Source organism: Aphelocoma coerulescens, chromosome 31 (assembly GCF_041296385.1).
Source record: "Aphelocoma coerulescens isolate FSJ_1873_10779 chromosome 31, UR_Acoe_1.0, whole genome shotgun sequence".
Lineage (NCBI taxonomy): Eukaryota > Metazoa > Chordata > Aves > Passeriformes > Corvidae > Aphelocoma > Aphelocoma coerulescens.
Window position 1 is genome coordinate 1,708,117 of NC_091044.1, and position 11,915 is coordinate 1,720,031.

The window sequence follows — 11,915 nt, forward strand, 5'->3', positions numbered from 1 at the left end:
CCCACCAGCCCCGCCCCACCGAGCCCCGACCACACCCAGACAAGCCACGCCCACAACCCCCACCCCACCCTCACAGCCCCGCCCACCGAGCCCCGACCACACCCAAACAAGCCACGCCCACAACCCCCCACCACACCCTCACACCCCCACCAGCCCCGCCCCACCGAGCCCCGACCACACCCAGACAAGCCACGCCCACAAACCCCACCCACCCACAGCCCCGCCCACCAAGCCCCGCCCACTCCGACCACACCCAAACAAGCCCCGCCCACAATCCCCAACCCCAAGCCCCGCCCACTCCGACCACACCCAAACAAGCCCCGCCCACAATCCCCAACCCCAAGCCCCGCCCACTCCGACCACACCCAAACAAGCCCCGCCCACTCGCGCCCCGCCCCGCCCCTCACCCCGCGTGCAGCCGCGCCCTCCGGAGCAGGGGGTTCCCGGGGGGGCTCCGGGAGGCTCCGGGGGGGTCTCTCCCCCCGAATTTGGGGGTCCTCAAGGGCTGCAGCAGCTCGGGGGGCAGCGCGGGGGGAGGGGCCTCATCTGGGGGGGGGAGATAAGAGGGGTGTGGGGGAGGGGGAGGCACACGGGGGGTGCAGTTGCCCCCTCCCCCCCCCCCGCTCACCTGCCCGGGGTCTCAGGTGCGTCAGGTCCAGGTCGGGGGGGTCCCGGGTGGGGTCGCGGCGCTTTGGCCCCCGCGCCCCCCTGCCCTCATCCCGCTCCGGCCGCAGCAGCGAAAGTTCCTCGGGGTGACGGATCCCTGCGGGACCCCCCCGGGGGCACCCCCGATCACCCCTCAGACCCCTCCAGCGAGCCCCCCAATATCACCCAGACCCCTCCTCAAGCCTCCCGGGTTCCCCCCAGACACCCCCAGTGACACCCCCAGACCCTGCGAGCAGCCCCCAGCCCCCCCGAGCAGCCCCCAGACACCCCCAGTGACACCCCCAGACCCTGCGAGCAGCCCCCAGACCCTGCGAGCAGCCCCCAGACCCCCCGAGCAGCCCCCAGACCCCCCGATGATGCTCCCAGCCCCCCCGAGCAGCCCCCAGACACCCCCAGTGACACCCCCAGACCCCCCGAGCAGCCCCCAGACCCCCCGATGACACCCCCAGACCCCCCGATGATGCTCCCAGACCCACCAAGCAGCCCCCAGACACCCCCAGTGACACCCCCAGACCCCCCGAGCAGCCCCCAGACCCACCGATGACGCCCCCAGACCCCCCGAGCAGCCCCCAGACCCCCCGAGCAGCCCCCAGACACCCCCAATGACACCCCCAGACCCCCCGAGCAGCCCCCAGACCCACCGATGACGCCCCCAGACCCCCCGAGCAGCCCCCAGACCCCCCGATGACGCCCCCAGACCCCCCGATGACGCCCCCAGACCCACCGAGCAGCCCGCAGACCATCGCCGCCGCCCGCCCGGGGGTCCCGGCGAAGTCGAGCCGCAGCCTCAGGACCCCCCCGGCCGGGAGCCGCAGTCGCAGCGGGCGGTGCCGGGGGGTGAAGAGGAGCCGGGACCCCCCCCCCGACCCCCAGCGCGTCCAGGGTGGGGCCGGGGGTCAGCAGCCACCGCCGCTGCTGCGCCCACCACAGAGCGTGGTCCGACCAGTCCCGGGGCTCGCCTGGGGACAGGAGCGGCTCCAGGGGGGCTCGGGGGGGCTCAGAGGGGGCTGGAGTGGGGTTCGAGGGGGGCGAAGGGGCTGGGGGGGGGGGGTGGGGGTTGTTGTACCCCCAAACCATCGGGGGGCTACGGGGGGAGGGGGTTGTGATGGGGTCGTGGGGGGCTGGGGGGGCTCCTGGGGGGCTGTAAGGGCTGTAGGGGCCCCCCCGTAGCCCCAAACACATCGGGGGGCTCTGGGGGGGAGCACTCTCTGAGCTATTTATAGACCGCGGGTCCCTTATCAGCCCGGCCAGGGGAACCGCGGGGGGAGGGGGACGGGAAGTGGGGGGACCCCGGGACCCCCTGATAAGGGCGCCCCTCCCCCACCCCGGGCCGCATCTTCCCCACCCCCCCCTTCATCATCGCTGAGCGTGACACCGGGGGGGGGAGAATTGTCCCAAGGGGGACCCCGGGGGGGGTCGGGGCCGTGGGTCCGGCCACGGGTGAGGGGCGTGAGTCTGGCCAGGGGTCAGTGCTGTGGGTCCGGCCATGGCTCCGGCCATGGGTCTGGCCAGGGGTCAGTGCTGTGGGTCCGGCCAGGGGTCAGTGCTGTGGGTCCAGCCATGGCTCCGGCCATGGGTCCGGCCAGGGGTCAGTGCTGTGGGTCCGGCCATGGCTCTGGCCAGGGGTCAGTGCTGTGGGTCCGGCCATGGCTCCGGCCAGGGGTCACTCACCGAAGGTGTCCACGATGAGGCGCAGGAGGCCCCCGACGTGCAGGTCCCCGGTGACGCAGAGGGTGAGGACACGGGGGGCTACCGGGGGGCCCGCGGGCTGGCCCTGCCCCACGGCCTCTCCCTGCCCCACGGCCTCTCCCTGCCCCACGGCCTCTCCCTGCCCCACGGGCTCGCCCTCCTCCACCTCCACCCGCAGCTCGAAGGAGCCGTCGATGTCCTCCCCGCTCGCCGTCTTCAGCCCCGCCATGGCCCCGGCCGTGTCCGGAGTGTCCCCGTCCCACGTCCCCGCGGCCACCCCCGCGGCCACCGCCGCCCCCCCGCCGTGGGGAGGAGCCACCAGGGCTCCAAGGTTGGGGTGTCCCTCCCACGGCACCCACCGGGCTGGGGGGGGGGGGCCCAGAAATTTGGGGTCCCCCTCCGTGGGAAAACCCCATTTCCCCATCCCGCAGCTGCGATGGGATCGGGAGAGACCCCCGTGCCCCCTCCCCCCCAGGACATTCCCAAGGGATGTGGGGATCCCTGGGCGCGCTGGGGTCGAGGGGGGGTCCCGGCTCTCCCCTCCCACCCCCAAATCACAGGCGGGGCTGCCGAGGCCGAGGAGTTTTTATTGCTGGGGGGGTCGGGGGGGTCCCGGCGCATCCCCCTCGGTGGGGTGGGGAGGGGGTCCAGTGTCACCTGGGGGGGGGAGGGGACAACACGGGGGACACAGAGGGTGGGGGGGGCAATGTCACACGGGGGGGACACACGGGGGGGGGGGTCCAGTGTCACATGGGGGGGACATGGAGGGTCCAGTGTCACACGGGGGGGAGAGAGGGGGACATTCGGGGGTGTTCCAGTGTCACACGGGGGGGGGACACGGGGCTGTCACAGCTTCAGTTTCACAGTTAGTGGGGGCACACGGGGGGGTGACGGGGGGCTGCGAGTGTGCGCAGGACGAGTGTGCAAAGGGGGGGGGGGCTGGGCACGGTGGGGGGGCACGGTGGGCACGAGGTGAGTGTGCAAAGGGGGGGGAGCGTGAGCGGGGTGTGAGCGTGCACGGGGTGGGCGTGCAAGGGGTGGGCGTGCAAGGGGTGGGCGTGCAAGGGGTGGGCGTGCACAGCGAGTGCCCGATGTCACCGTGCCCACCTGGCCGTGCCACCCGCGGCTGCCCCTGTGCCGGGGAGGGAAGGGGGTGCTGCCGCTGTCCCCGAGTCCTGCGGGGTCCCACAGCTCTCAGGGTGTTCGGGGGGAGGGTTTGGGGGGGCTCCCCGGGGGGGGCTGTCAGGGGGTCTCGGGGGTCCCCGGGGGTCGCAGCAGCCTCGTGACGCGGCTGAGCCGCTCGTTGGCGTCGTCCTGGCCCTGCTGCAGCCGCCGGGTGCTGCGGCGGAGCCCCCGCAGCTCGGCCCGGAGCCGCTGCTGCGCCTCGTGGCCCTGCCCCACAGCGACCCCCGGGTGAGCCCCTGCCCCACCGAGACCCCCAGGTGAGCCCCTGCCCCATCGAGACCCCCAGGTGAGCCCCTGCCCCACAGCGACCCCCGGGTGAGCCCCTGCCCCACAGCGACCCCCGGGTGAGCCCCTGCCCCATCGAGACCCCCAGGTGAGCCCCTGCCCCACAGCGACCCCCGGGTGAGCCCCTGCCCCACCGAGACCCCCGGGTGAGCCCCTGCCCCATGGAGACCCCCGGGTGAGCCCCTGCCCCACAGCGACCCCCGAGTGAGCCCCTGCCCCACCAAGACCCCCGGGTGAGCCCCTGCCCCACGGAGACCCCACGGGTGAGCCCCTGCCCCATGGAGACCTGAGGGTGAGCCCCTGCCCCACCGAGACCCCCGGGTGAGCCCCTGCCCCACGGAGACCTGAGGGTGAGCCCCTGCCCCACAGCGACCCCCGGGTGAGCCCCTGCCCCACGGAGACCCCACGGGTGAGCCCCTGCCCCATGGAGACCTGAGGGTGAGCCCCTGCCCCACCGAGACCCCCGGGTGAGGCCCTGCCCCACAGCGACCCCCGGGTGAGCCCCTGCCCCACCGAGACCCCACGGGTGAGCCGCTGCCCCACGGAGATCTGAGGGTGAGCCCCTGCCCCACCGAGACCCCAGGGTTCAGCCCCGTCCGTTTTTCCCCAGTTCCCTCCCAGTATCTCCCCCAGTGACTCCCAGTACTCCCCATTTCTCCCCCCTGTATCCCCAGCTGCCCCCCAATTCTCCCCCAGTCGTGTCCCTTCAGTGTCCTCCAGTGCCTCCCAGTACCCTCCCAGTGCCTCCTGGTACAGCCCCAGTGCCCCCCAGTCCCTCCCAGTCCCTCCCAGTGCCCCCCACCTCCTGCAGATCGTCCTGCAGCCGCTTCAGCGCCGCCTCCAGCAGCGCCACCTTCTCCGAGAGACTCTGGGACCTTGGGGGGGGGGACAGGAGGGGTGGGACCCTCATGGGGACCCCCCCTGCACCCCCCCAGTCCCATCCCCCCCCCATCCATCCATACTCATCCTCGGGGGCTGCCAGGCTCAGGCTCTGCTGGACCCCGATGTTGGGGAGCTCCCGGAGTTGATGCCCTGGGGGGGGGAAGGGGGGGGAGATAAGACCCCAAATTGGGGGTCCCCCATCCCGACCCTCCCCATGCCCACGATCCTCAGCCCCCCCAACTCCCCCCAACCCCCCCAGACCACCCTCAATCCCCCCCATCCCCACCCAAGACCCCCCCAGTCCCCCCCAAAAACCCCCTCAGTCTCCCAGTGATGGCCTCCAGGACCCCCCATCCCCCCAAAACCCCCCCAAAACCCCCTCAATCCCCTAGTGATGACCCCCAGGACCCCCCAAACCCCCCCAAGTCCCCCCAAAGCCCTCTCACCCCCCCGGGCGATGGCCTCCAGGACCCCGCTGCAGGCCGTGGCCAGGCAGGCGATGACGTCCCACTCGTCCTCCTGGGGGTCCCCGGACCCCGACAGCACTGGGGGGGGGAGGGGGGGGGTGGGACAAGAGTGGGGGGCCCCTCCAGCAGGGGTGGGACGGGGACACCCCCAGAGGACACCCCGAGGGGACCAGGGGACATCCCCGGGCTGGGGACAGCCCAAGGAGCTGGGGGGGCCCTCGGGGGACAGGGGACACCCCCAGGGGAGGTGGGATGAGGGGAAACGGGGGGGTCCGAGCCACTCACGCCTGCCCAGAGAATGTCGCAGCGAGGGGCCCAAGGAGGGGCTGGGCTCGGGGGGGGCCGTAGGACCACCGGCATCCGGGGGGGGTCCCTGGGGACACGGGAGGGTCAGCGGGGACACGGGGACACTGGAGGGGGGGGGGGTCACGGGGACACGGGGGGGCACACGGGGACTCACCGGGTCCCCAGCCGGGGGGGGGCTGTGGTGCGGCAGCAGCAGGTCCGGCGTGGGGTCAGCCAGGGGGGGCCTGGGGCGTCGAGGGGGAGGGGAGGTGACAATTCTGGGGGTGGTCCCGGGGGATTTAGGGGTGGTGCCGGGGGTTGGGGGGCGTTCCCCGTGTCACTCACGGGCTGGGGGCGCGTCCGCTCGGGTTCTCGGGGGTCCCCGGGCTGGGGGGGCCGGGGGGGAAGGGGGTGCTCTCCTCGTCCAGCGCCAGCGCCTGCAGGAGCCGCAGGGTGTCGGGGGACAGCCCCCCCGCGCCCCCCCCGGCCTCCCCCGCGTCGCTGTCACCCCCCGAGTCGCTGCTGGTGTCCCCGATGTCCCCGCCGGGGTCCCCAGCGCCGGGGTCCCCCCCCGCGGCCCGGCCCTGCTCCAGCGAGCGGGCGTAGAGCTCCGAGAAACTCCTGGGGGGTCGGGGGGGGGACGGGGGAGGGACAGGGGGGGACACACTGAGGACACACGGGGGTGGCCCGGGCCCGGTGCCACTTGTCCCCGTGTCTCTGCCCCCCCCCCCCGCTCCCCGTGTCCCCCCAAGGTCCCCAATTCCGCGCCCCCCCCTTCCCCCATATTCTCCTCCCAAGACCAATCCCCTCTTTGCCCCCCCCAGACCCCCCCCACGCCCCCCACTCACCGCCGGGGCCGCCCGTCGCGGTCGGGGGGCAGCAGGGTCAGGGGTCCCGAGGGGCGCCGGAGCAGCGCCCGCAGCCTCCGGGGGTCCCCGCGGGGGAGGGGGCAGCGCCCCACCCGCAGCAGCCGCGTCCCGGGCCGCAGCCCCGCGGTCTCGGCGAACGAGAACCGAGTCACGGCCGTCACGACCCCCGAGGGGTCCACGCGGAAGCCCCGGCGACCCCCGGCCCCCCGCGGCAGCGCCAGTTCCTGAGCCTCGCACCCCCGCGTCACCGCCTGCGGGAGGGGGGGGACAGCGGCTCAGGGGACACCGAGACCCCGATGGAGACCCCCACAGAGACCCCCGCCCACCCGTGTCAGCGCCTGCGGGGATGGGGGGGGGACAGCGGCTCAGGGGACCCCCGCCCTCCCACGTCACCAGGCCAGGTGGGGCGTGGGGACCCCCGGGAACGGCGACAGGGACCCCCGGGGGGTGACCCTACACGACCCCACAGGGCACCCCATAGGTCACTGCCCTGTCCGAGCCCCGCAGGATCCCCCCAAAGCCCCCCAGTGCCCGTCCCCATTTCCTCCCAGTCCGCCCAGTTTCTCCGCCCCGCCCTCACCTGCAGCCTGGCCACCACCTGTGGGGCCGCGCCGTGGGGCAGCCGCAGCCCCAACCACTCGCCCGCCCCATGGAAGATCTCCAGGCGCCCCTCGGAGAAGCCCCAGCCCAGCACGTCCCGGCAGGCGCAGCTGAACAGCGTCCCGAGCGGGGTGGCGACCGTCCCCGCCTGAGAGGCGACTTCCCCCGGCGGGGCGGCGACCTCGCCCGGGTTATGGGGGGGCTCCCCTGGGTGCGCGGGGAGCGCCCCCGAATTTGGGGGAAGCTCCCCGGGATGTTGCGCGCCCCTCCCCTGATGCCGGGGGGTCTTCCCTGAGTTGGCGGCCACCCCCCCGCAGCGATCGGCCACCGCCCCCCGTGGCGCGGCGACCACCACGACCCTCTCCGCGGCCACCCCGAGCAGGCACGGCAGCTCGGCCCCGCCGGGCCCCCCCTCGGCCCGCGCCCCCCACACCAACGCCCCCGCCACCGCCCCCGCGCCCCCCGAGCCCCCCGAGGAGGAGGAGGAGCCGCCCCGGCGGCGACCCCCGAGCGCGGGGAGCCCCCGGGGGGGCGCGGGCAGCGGGGCCCCCCCGCCGTGGGCGCGCAGCAGCTCCTGCAGGTACTGGCGGCGAGTGCGAGCGGCCATGGCCCCCAGGCGACCCCCCCGCGCCGCCGCGTTCTCGCCGTTGATGGCCTTGGCCAGCAGGAAGGGGCGCAGCCCCGCGCCCCCCAAAAATCGCTGCCCCCGCCGCCAGCGCCGGCCCGAACGGGGGGGTCTCCTCCGGCCGCACCACTGCCACGCTGAGGGGATGGGGGAAGGGGGGAGGAGGGGGGTTTAGGGACCCCAGACCTCGTGGGGGACCCCCCCCCTTCAGGAAGCAGGAGAGACACGCAGGGATTGGGGGAGGCTCCCCCCTCCCCCAACCCACCCAGGAAGCCTGAGACCCCTCGAGAGCCCAGGGAAGCAGCCGACCCCTCCCCCGCCGCCGCCCCCAGACCCCCCATGGGAGCCCCCAGGGTCTCCGCAAGCTCCCCCAGCTCGAGGGCCACCCCCAGAACAAGCCAGGAGAGACCCCAGGGACCCCCAGAGGGACCCCCAGAGGGACCCCCGAGGTCCATGAAAAGCTCCCCCAGCCCTTCAGGAGGGCTTGGGGACCCCCATGTAACCCTGGATGAGCCCCCCCACCCCTTCAGGAGCATTCGAGGACCCCCAGCCCCCATCTGAGACCCTCAGGGACCCCCAGACCCTCGTCTGAGACCCTCCGAGACCCCCAGACCCCCTCCCCGAGGACCCCTGGGACCCCCCCACCCCTGTCTGATCATCTCGCAGACGCCCCCAGCACCCCTGTACGAGCTCCCCATCCCACCGGGGACCCCCAGAACCCCCTCGTATGAACCCCCCGACCCCTGCTTGAGACCCTCGGGGATCCCCAGACACCTCCCCCCCCCCCCGGGACCCCCGGGCCCACCTGTAGGTGGTTTTGGGGGTGCAGGGCTCGTGCACGCGCACCACGAGGAAGATGTGCTGGAAGTGGCTGCGCAGGGCGCGGGGGGAGAAGGGGCGCGCCCCCGGCTCCTGGAACACGATTGTCACGATATCGTTCCCGATATGGCGCTTCCGCAGCAGCTGCGGGGAAGGAGAAGGGGATAAGAACCCCCAAAACTGTCACCGGGGGGGGGGGGGGTCCAGAAGGACCCCCAGCCCCATAACCCCAGGGACCCCTGAGCTCCCGGTACTTGCCGGGGGTGAAGAGCAGCACTGGTGGGTGGGGGGGGGGGGGGGAACCCCCAGACCTATGGACCCCCGTGACCTCCCCATGACCCTGTGGCCCCCCCCCCCATGATGCTGTGACCCCCCCAGTACCTGCTGGGAGTTGCGGGGGGTGAAGGGCAGCATGGTGCTCACGTGGAACATCACCTCGTAGCCGTGGTACGTCGTGTACAGCGAGTGCGTCCCCGTGGAGTCGGCTGGGGGGGCACGGCCTGAACCCCCACCCCGCCAGGGAACCCCTGCCCCGTGGCCCTGCGCCGCCCCCCCACCCCCCAAATCCACTGTGTCCCCCTGTCCCCGTGCCCCCACGTCCCTCCTGTGCTCCCCACGTCCTCCCCCCACCCCCCATGTCCCCCTTTCCTCACATTGCTCGTGTCCCCTTCCCCTTGTTCCCCATCCCCACATCCCCCCAAGTCCCCTGTGTCCCCTCCACGTCCCCCCAATTCCCCCATGCCCCCCACCTGTCCCACCACCCCCCATGTCCCCCCACGTCTCTGTTCCCCCATGTCCCCCCCGTGTCCCCTCATAACCCCCACGTCCCCCGAAGTCCCCGCGTCCCCCCGCGTCCCCGGGCTCACTGCGGGTGTCCAGCTGTGCCCGGTACCCGTCGAAGCCCCGCAGCCTCACGCGGGTGCCCAGCAGGGCCAGGAACTGCTCGAAGGCGGGCCCGGGCCCCTCGTTGTTGTACATCTCCTCCTCGGAGCCCTGCCCCGCCCGGCAGTACAGCACCCCCACCTTGCGCTGCCGGCTCACCTGGGGGGCCCGGGGGGGGTAAAAGGGGGACAGGGACCTCACACGGGGGTCCCCACCCCATCCCACCTCTCTGTCCCCCCTCCCATCCTACACCTCACCTTCCCTGTCCCATTCCGGGGCTCCCCCCCGTCCTGTCCCATGTCCCGCACCCCACGGGGGTGTCCCCTGTCCCCCTTGGGGCCCCACCTTGGGGGTGTCGCCAGTGCAGGTCCCCATCCCCTGGGGGTGTCCCCTGCGGGTGTTTCCCACCCCATCCTCCTCCCACCCTCCGCGTGTCCCCGTGCGGAGACCCCCGAACACCCCTCGCCACCTCCCACAGCGTGGGGAGGGGGGGGGGTCAGTGCTGCTGCAACCCCGGACCCCTCCAACCCCACCCTGGCGCAGATCCCACCCTCGGGCAACGCCCACCCTTGGGCAAGCCCCCTCCCCAAGCAACGCCCCCCCCCCCCCGTGACCCCTCCCCCAGGTGTGGTGACACCCAAACCATCCCCAGATCCTCGTGCAGGCCCCCCCCCCCGCCCGCCCGCCGCCCTTGGTGCAAGACCCCTCCCCAAGCCCACCCCTCACCCCCTGCTCGTCCAGCTTGAGGAGGGTCTCCTGCACGGCAGGGGAGGGGGCGAGGCGCAGCCCCCCCAGCGCCAGCCCCGGCAGCAGCAGCTCCAGCAGCTTCCGCGGGGGGACCCCCCGTGCCCCGGGGGGGCGGCAGCCGGGGGGCAGCGCCTCCTCCAGCACCGACCCCCGCAGCGTCCGCAGCTGGGGAGGGGGCGGGGGGGACGGACAGGGGAGGGGTCAGGCTGAGGGGGTACCCCCACCCTGAGCACCCCCAGAAACCCTCCAGGCCCTGCTGGCCCCCTGGGGGTCTCCTATCGGGTTTTTGGGACCCCCCAGGTGGCCACCACCCCCCTGATTTTGCCCATCCTTAATCCCCACCCTTGCCGAGCTCTGACCCTCCCCCTTCCCAGGACCCCCCTGACTCCGCCCGCCCTTTTGGGACCCCGCCCCGATCCCCCCCCCCCCCAGGTTCCTCCCCGCCCCTCCCGCCCCCCTCAAGCCCCCCCCGGCTCACCTGGCAGGTGCGCACGATGATCCTGTGCAGCACCTGGGGCCGGGGTCCCTCCTTCTCCTCCCGCCGCAGGGACACGGCCACGGGCCCCAGCCGGGGGTCCTCACCCAGCAGGTTGTGGTGCTCTGGGGGGGAGGCAGAGGGGGTCGGGATCCCCACAGCTCCCCCAGCCCCCCTACAGCCCCCCACGGTCCTACCCGGGGGTCAGGGGGTCCTCACCCAGTAAGTTCGGGTGCTCTGGGGGGGTCGGGTGCGGAGATGGGGGGGACGGCAGCTCCCAGCCCCCCATCCACCACTTCCCCGCTCCCTCCCCACCTTTCCCGCATTGTACCCCCCTCTCCCGTGCCCTCCGACCCCCATTTCCCCCCTCCCCCAATTCACCTTTCCCATAGAAGTATTTGCGGTAATACTCCGCGCCCTCGTCGCTGTGCTCGATGGGGTGGGGGGGTCGCGACCCCGCCGGGGGCTCCTCCAGCACCGCCACCGCCGCATTCGGCAGCTGCCCGGGCCCGGGGGGGCCCTGGGGAGACCCCAGCCCCGGCTCCTGCTCCCCCCCCGTCTCGCAGCAGAAGCGGGGGCAGCTCAGCACCAGCGCCTCGGGGTCGGGGGCGGCCCGGGGGGAGCCCGGGGGCTCCTCGGGCTCCAGGTGAGCGGCGGAAGCCCCCGAGGTGAGGCTGGGGGGGCCCGGGGGAGGCTCGGTGGGGTCGAAGAGGATGCTCTGCACGTCGTAGTGAGCGAGGAGGGGGCTCCAGGGGGGGCGGGGGAAGAACTCGGGGTCCCCCCCGCCGGCCGCCAGCCCCAGCAGCAGCAGAGGGTCGCGGAAGCGGGGGGACGTGGGGCTGGCCCCCCCCGCCGCCTCCTCGTGGCTTTGGGTGCGGCTGCGGGGGGACACCCCCGCCGGGGACCCCCCCTCCTCGGGGGGCCTCCCCAGCGCCGCCTCGCTGCCGCTGCGCTGCCGGGGGGCGGCGACCCCCGGGGAGGGGGGAGGCGACGGGACCACCCCGGCCGCGACAGGGGGGGCGGGGGAAGGGGGCGGCCGGGCCAGGGGGCCCCGCATTTTGCGGAGGAAGAGGTCGTCGGACTGCATGGTCCCCCGGAACTCCCCCGACACTCCCCAGGACCCCTCAATCCTCCCCCCCCGGGACCCCCACGGACCCCTCTGTTCTCCTCTAAGACCCCCAGGGACTCCCTAGGACACCCCCTAGACCCCCGGGACCCTCAGGGAACACCAAGAGGGTCTCAGGGGCTCCTTAGGGCCCCCCCGGGGGTCTCCGGGACTTCCCCGGCCCCGCCTCCCCCCCCGGGCCCCCCCGGTTGTAGCGGGGATCCCGCACCCAGCGATTTGTCAATGGGAGCGTGGGAACGGACCCCGCGCCCCGATTGGCTGCCCGTGAATTCCCGCGTGCCGAGGCCCCGCCCCTTTTCCCACGCGCCCCTCT

General features: G+C 74.0%; 1 protein-coding gene across 1 annotated transcript; it reads right to left on the minus strand.

Annotated features, from left to right (window-relative positions):
* Positions 1-3,414: 3,414 nt before the first annotated feature.
* Positions 3,415-11,563, minus strand: SIPA1 (signal-induced proliferation-associated 1). Its single transcript, XM_068998131.1, is given in 17 exon segments — positions 3,415-3,747; positions 4,628-4,700; positions 4,788-4,857; positions 5,154-5,252; positions 5,460-5,547; positions 5,635-5,704; positions 5,805-6,080; positions 6,308-6,579; positions 6,909-7,045; positions 7,253-7,626; positions 7,628-7,690; positions 8,359-8,516; positions 8,754-8,857; positions 9,239-9,413; positions 9,981-10,166; positions 10,480-10,601; positions 10,858-11,563. Coding segments are annotated over 17 exon segments (3,123 nt in total). The 3' UTR covers positions 3,415-3,597.
* Between the last annotated feature and the right edge of the window lie 352 nt (positions 11,564-11,915).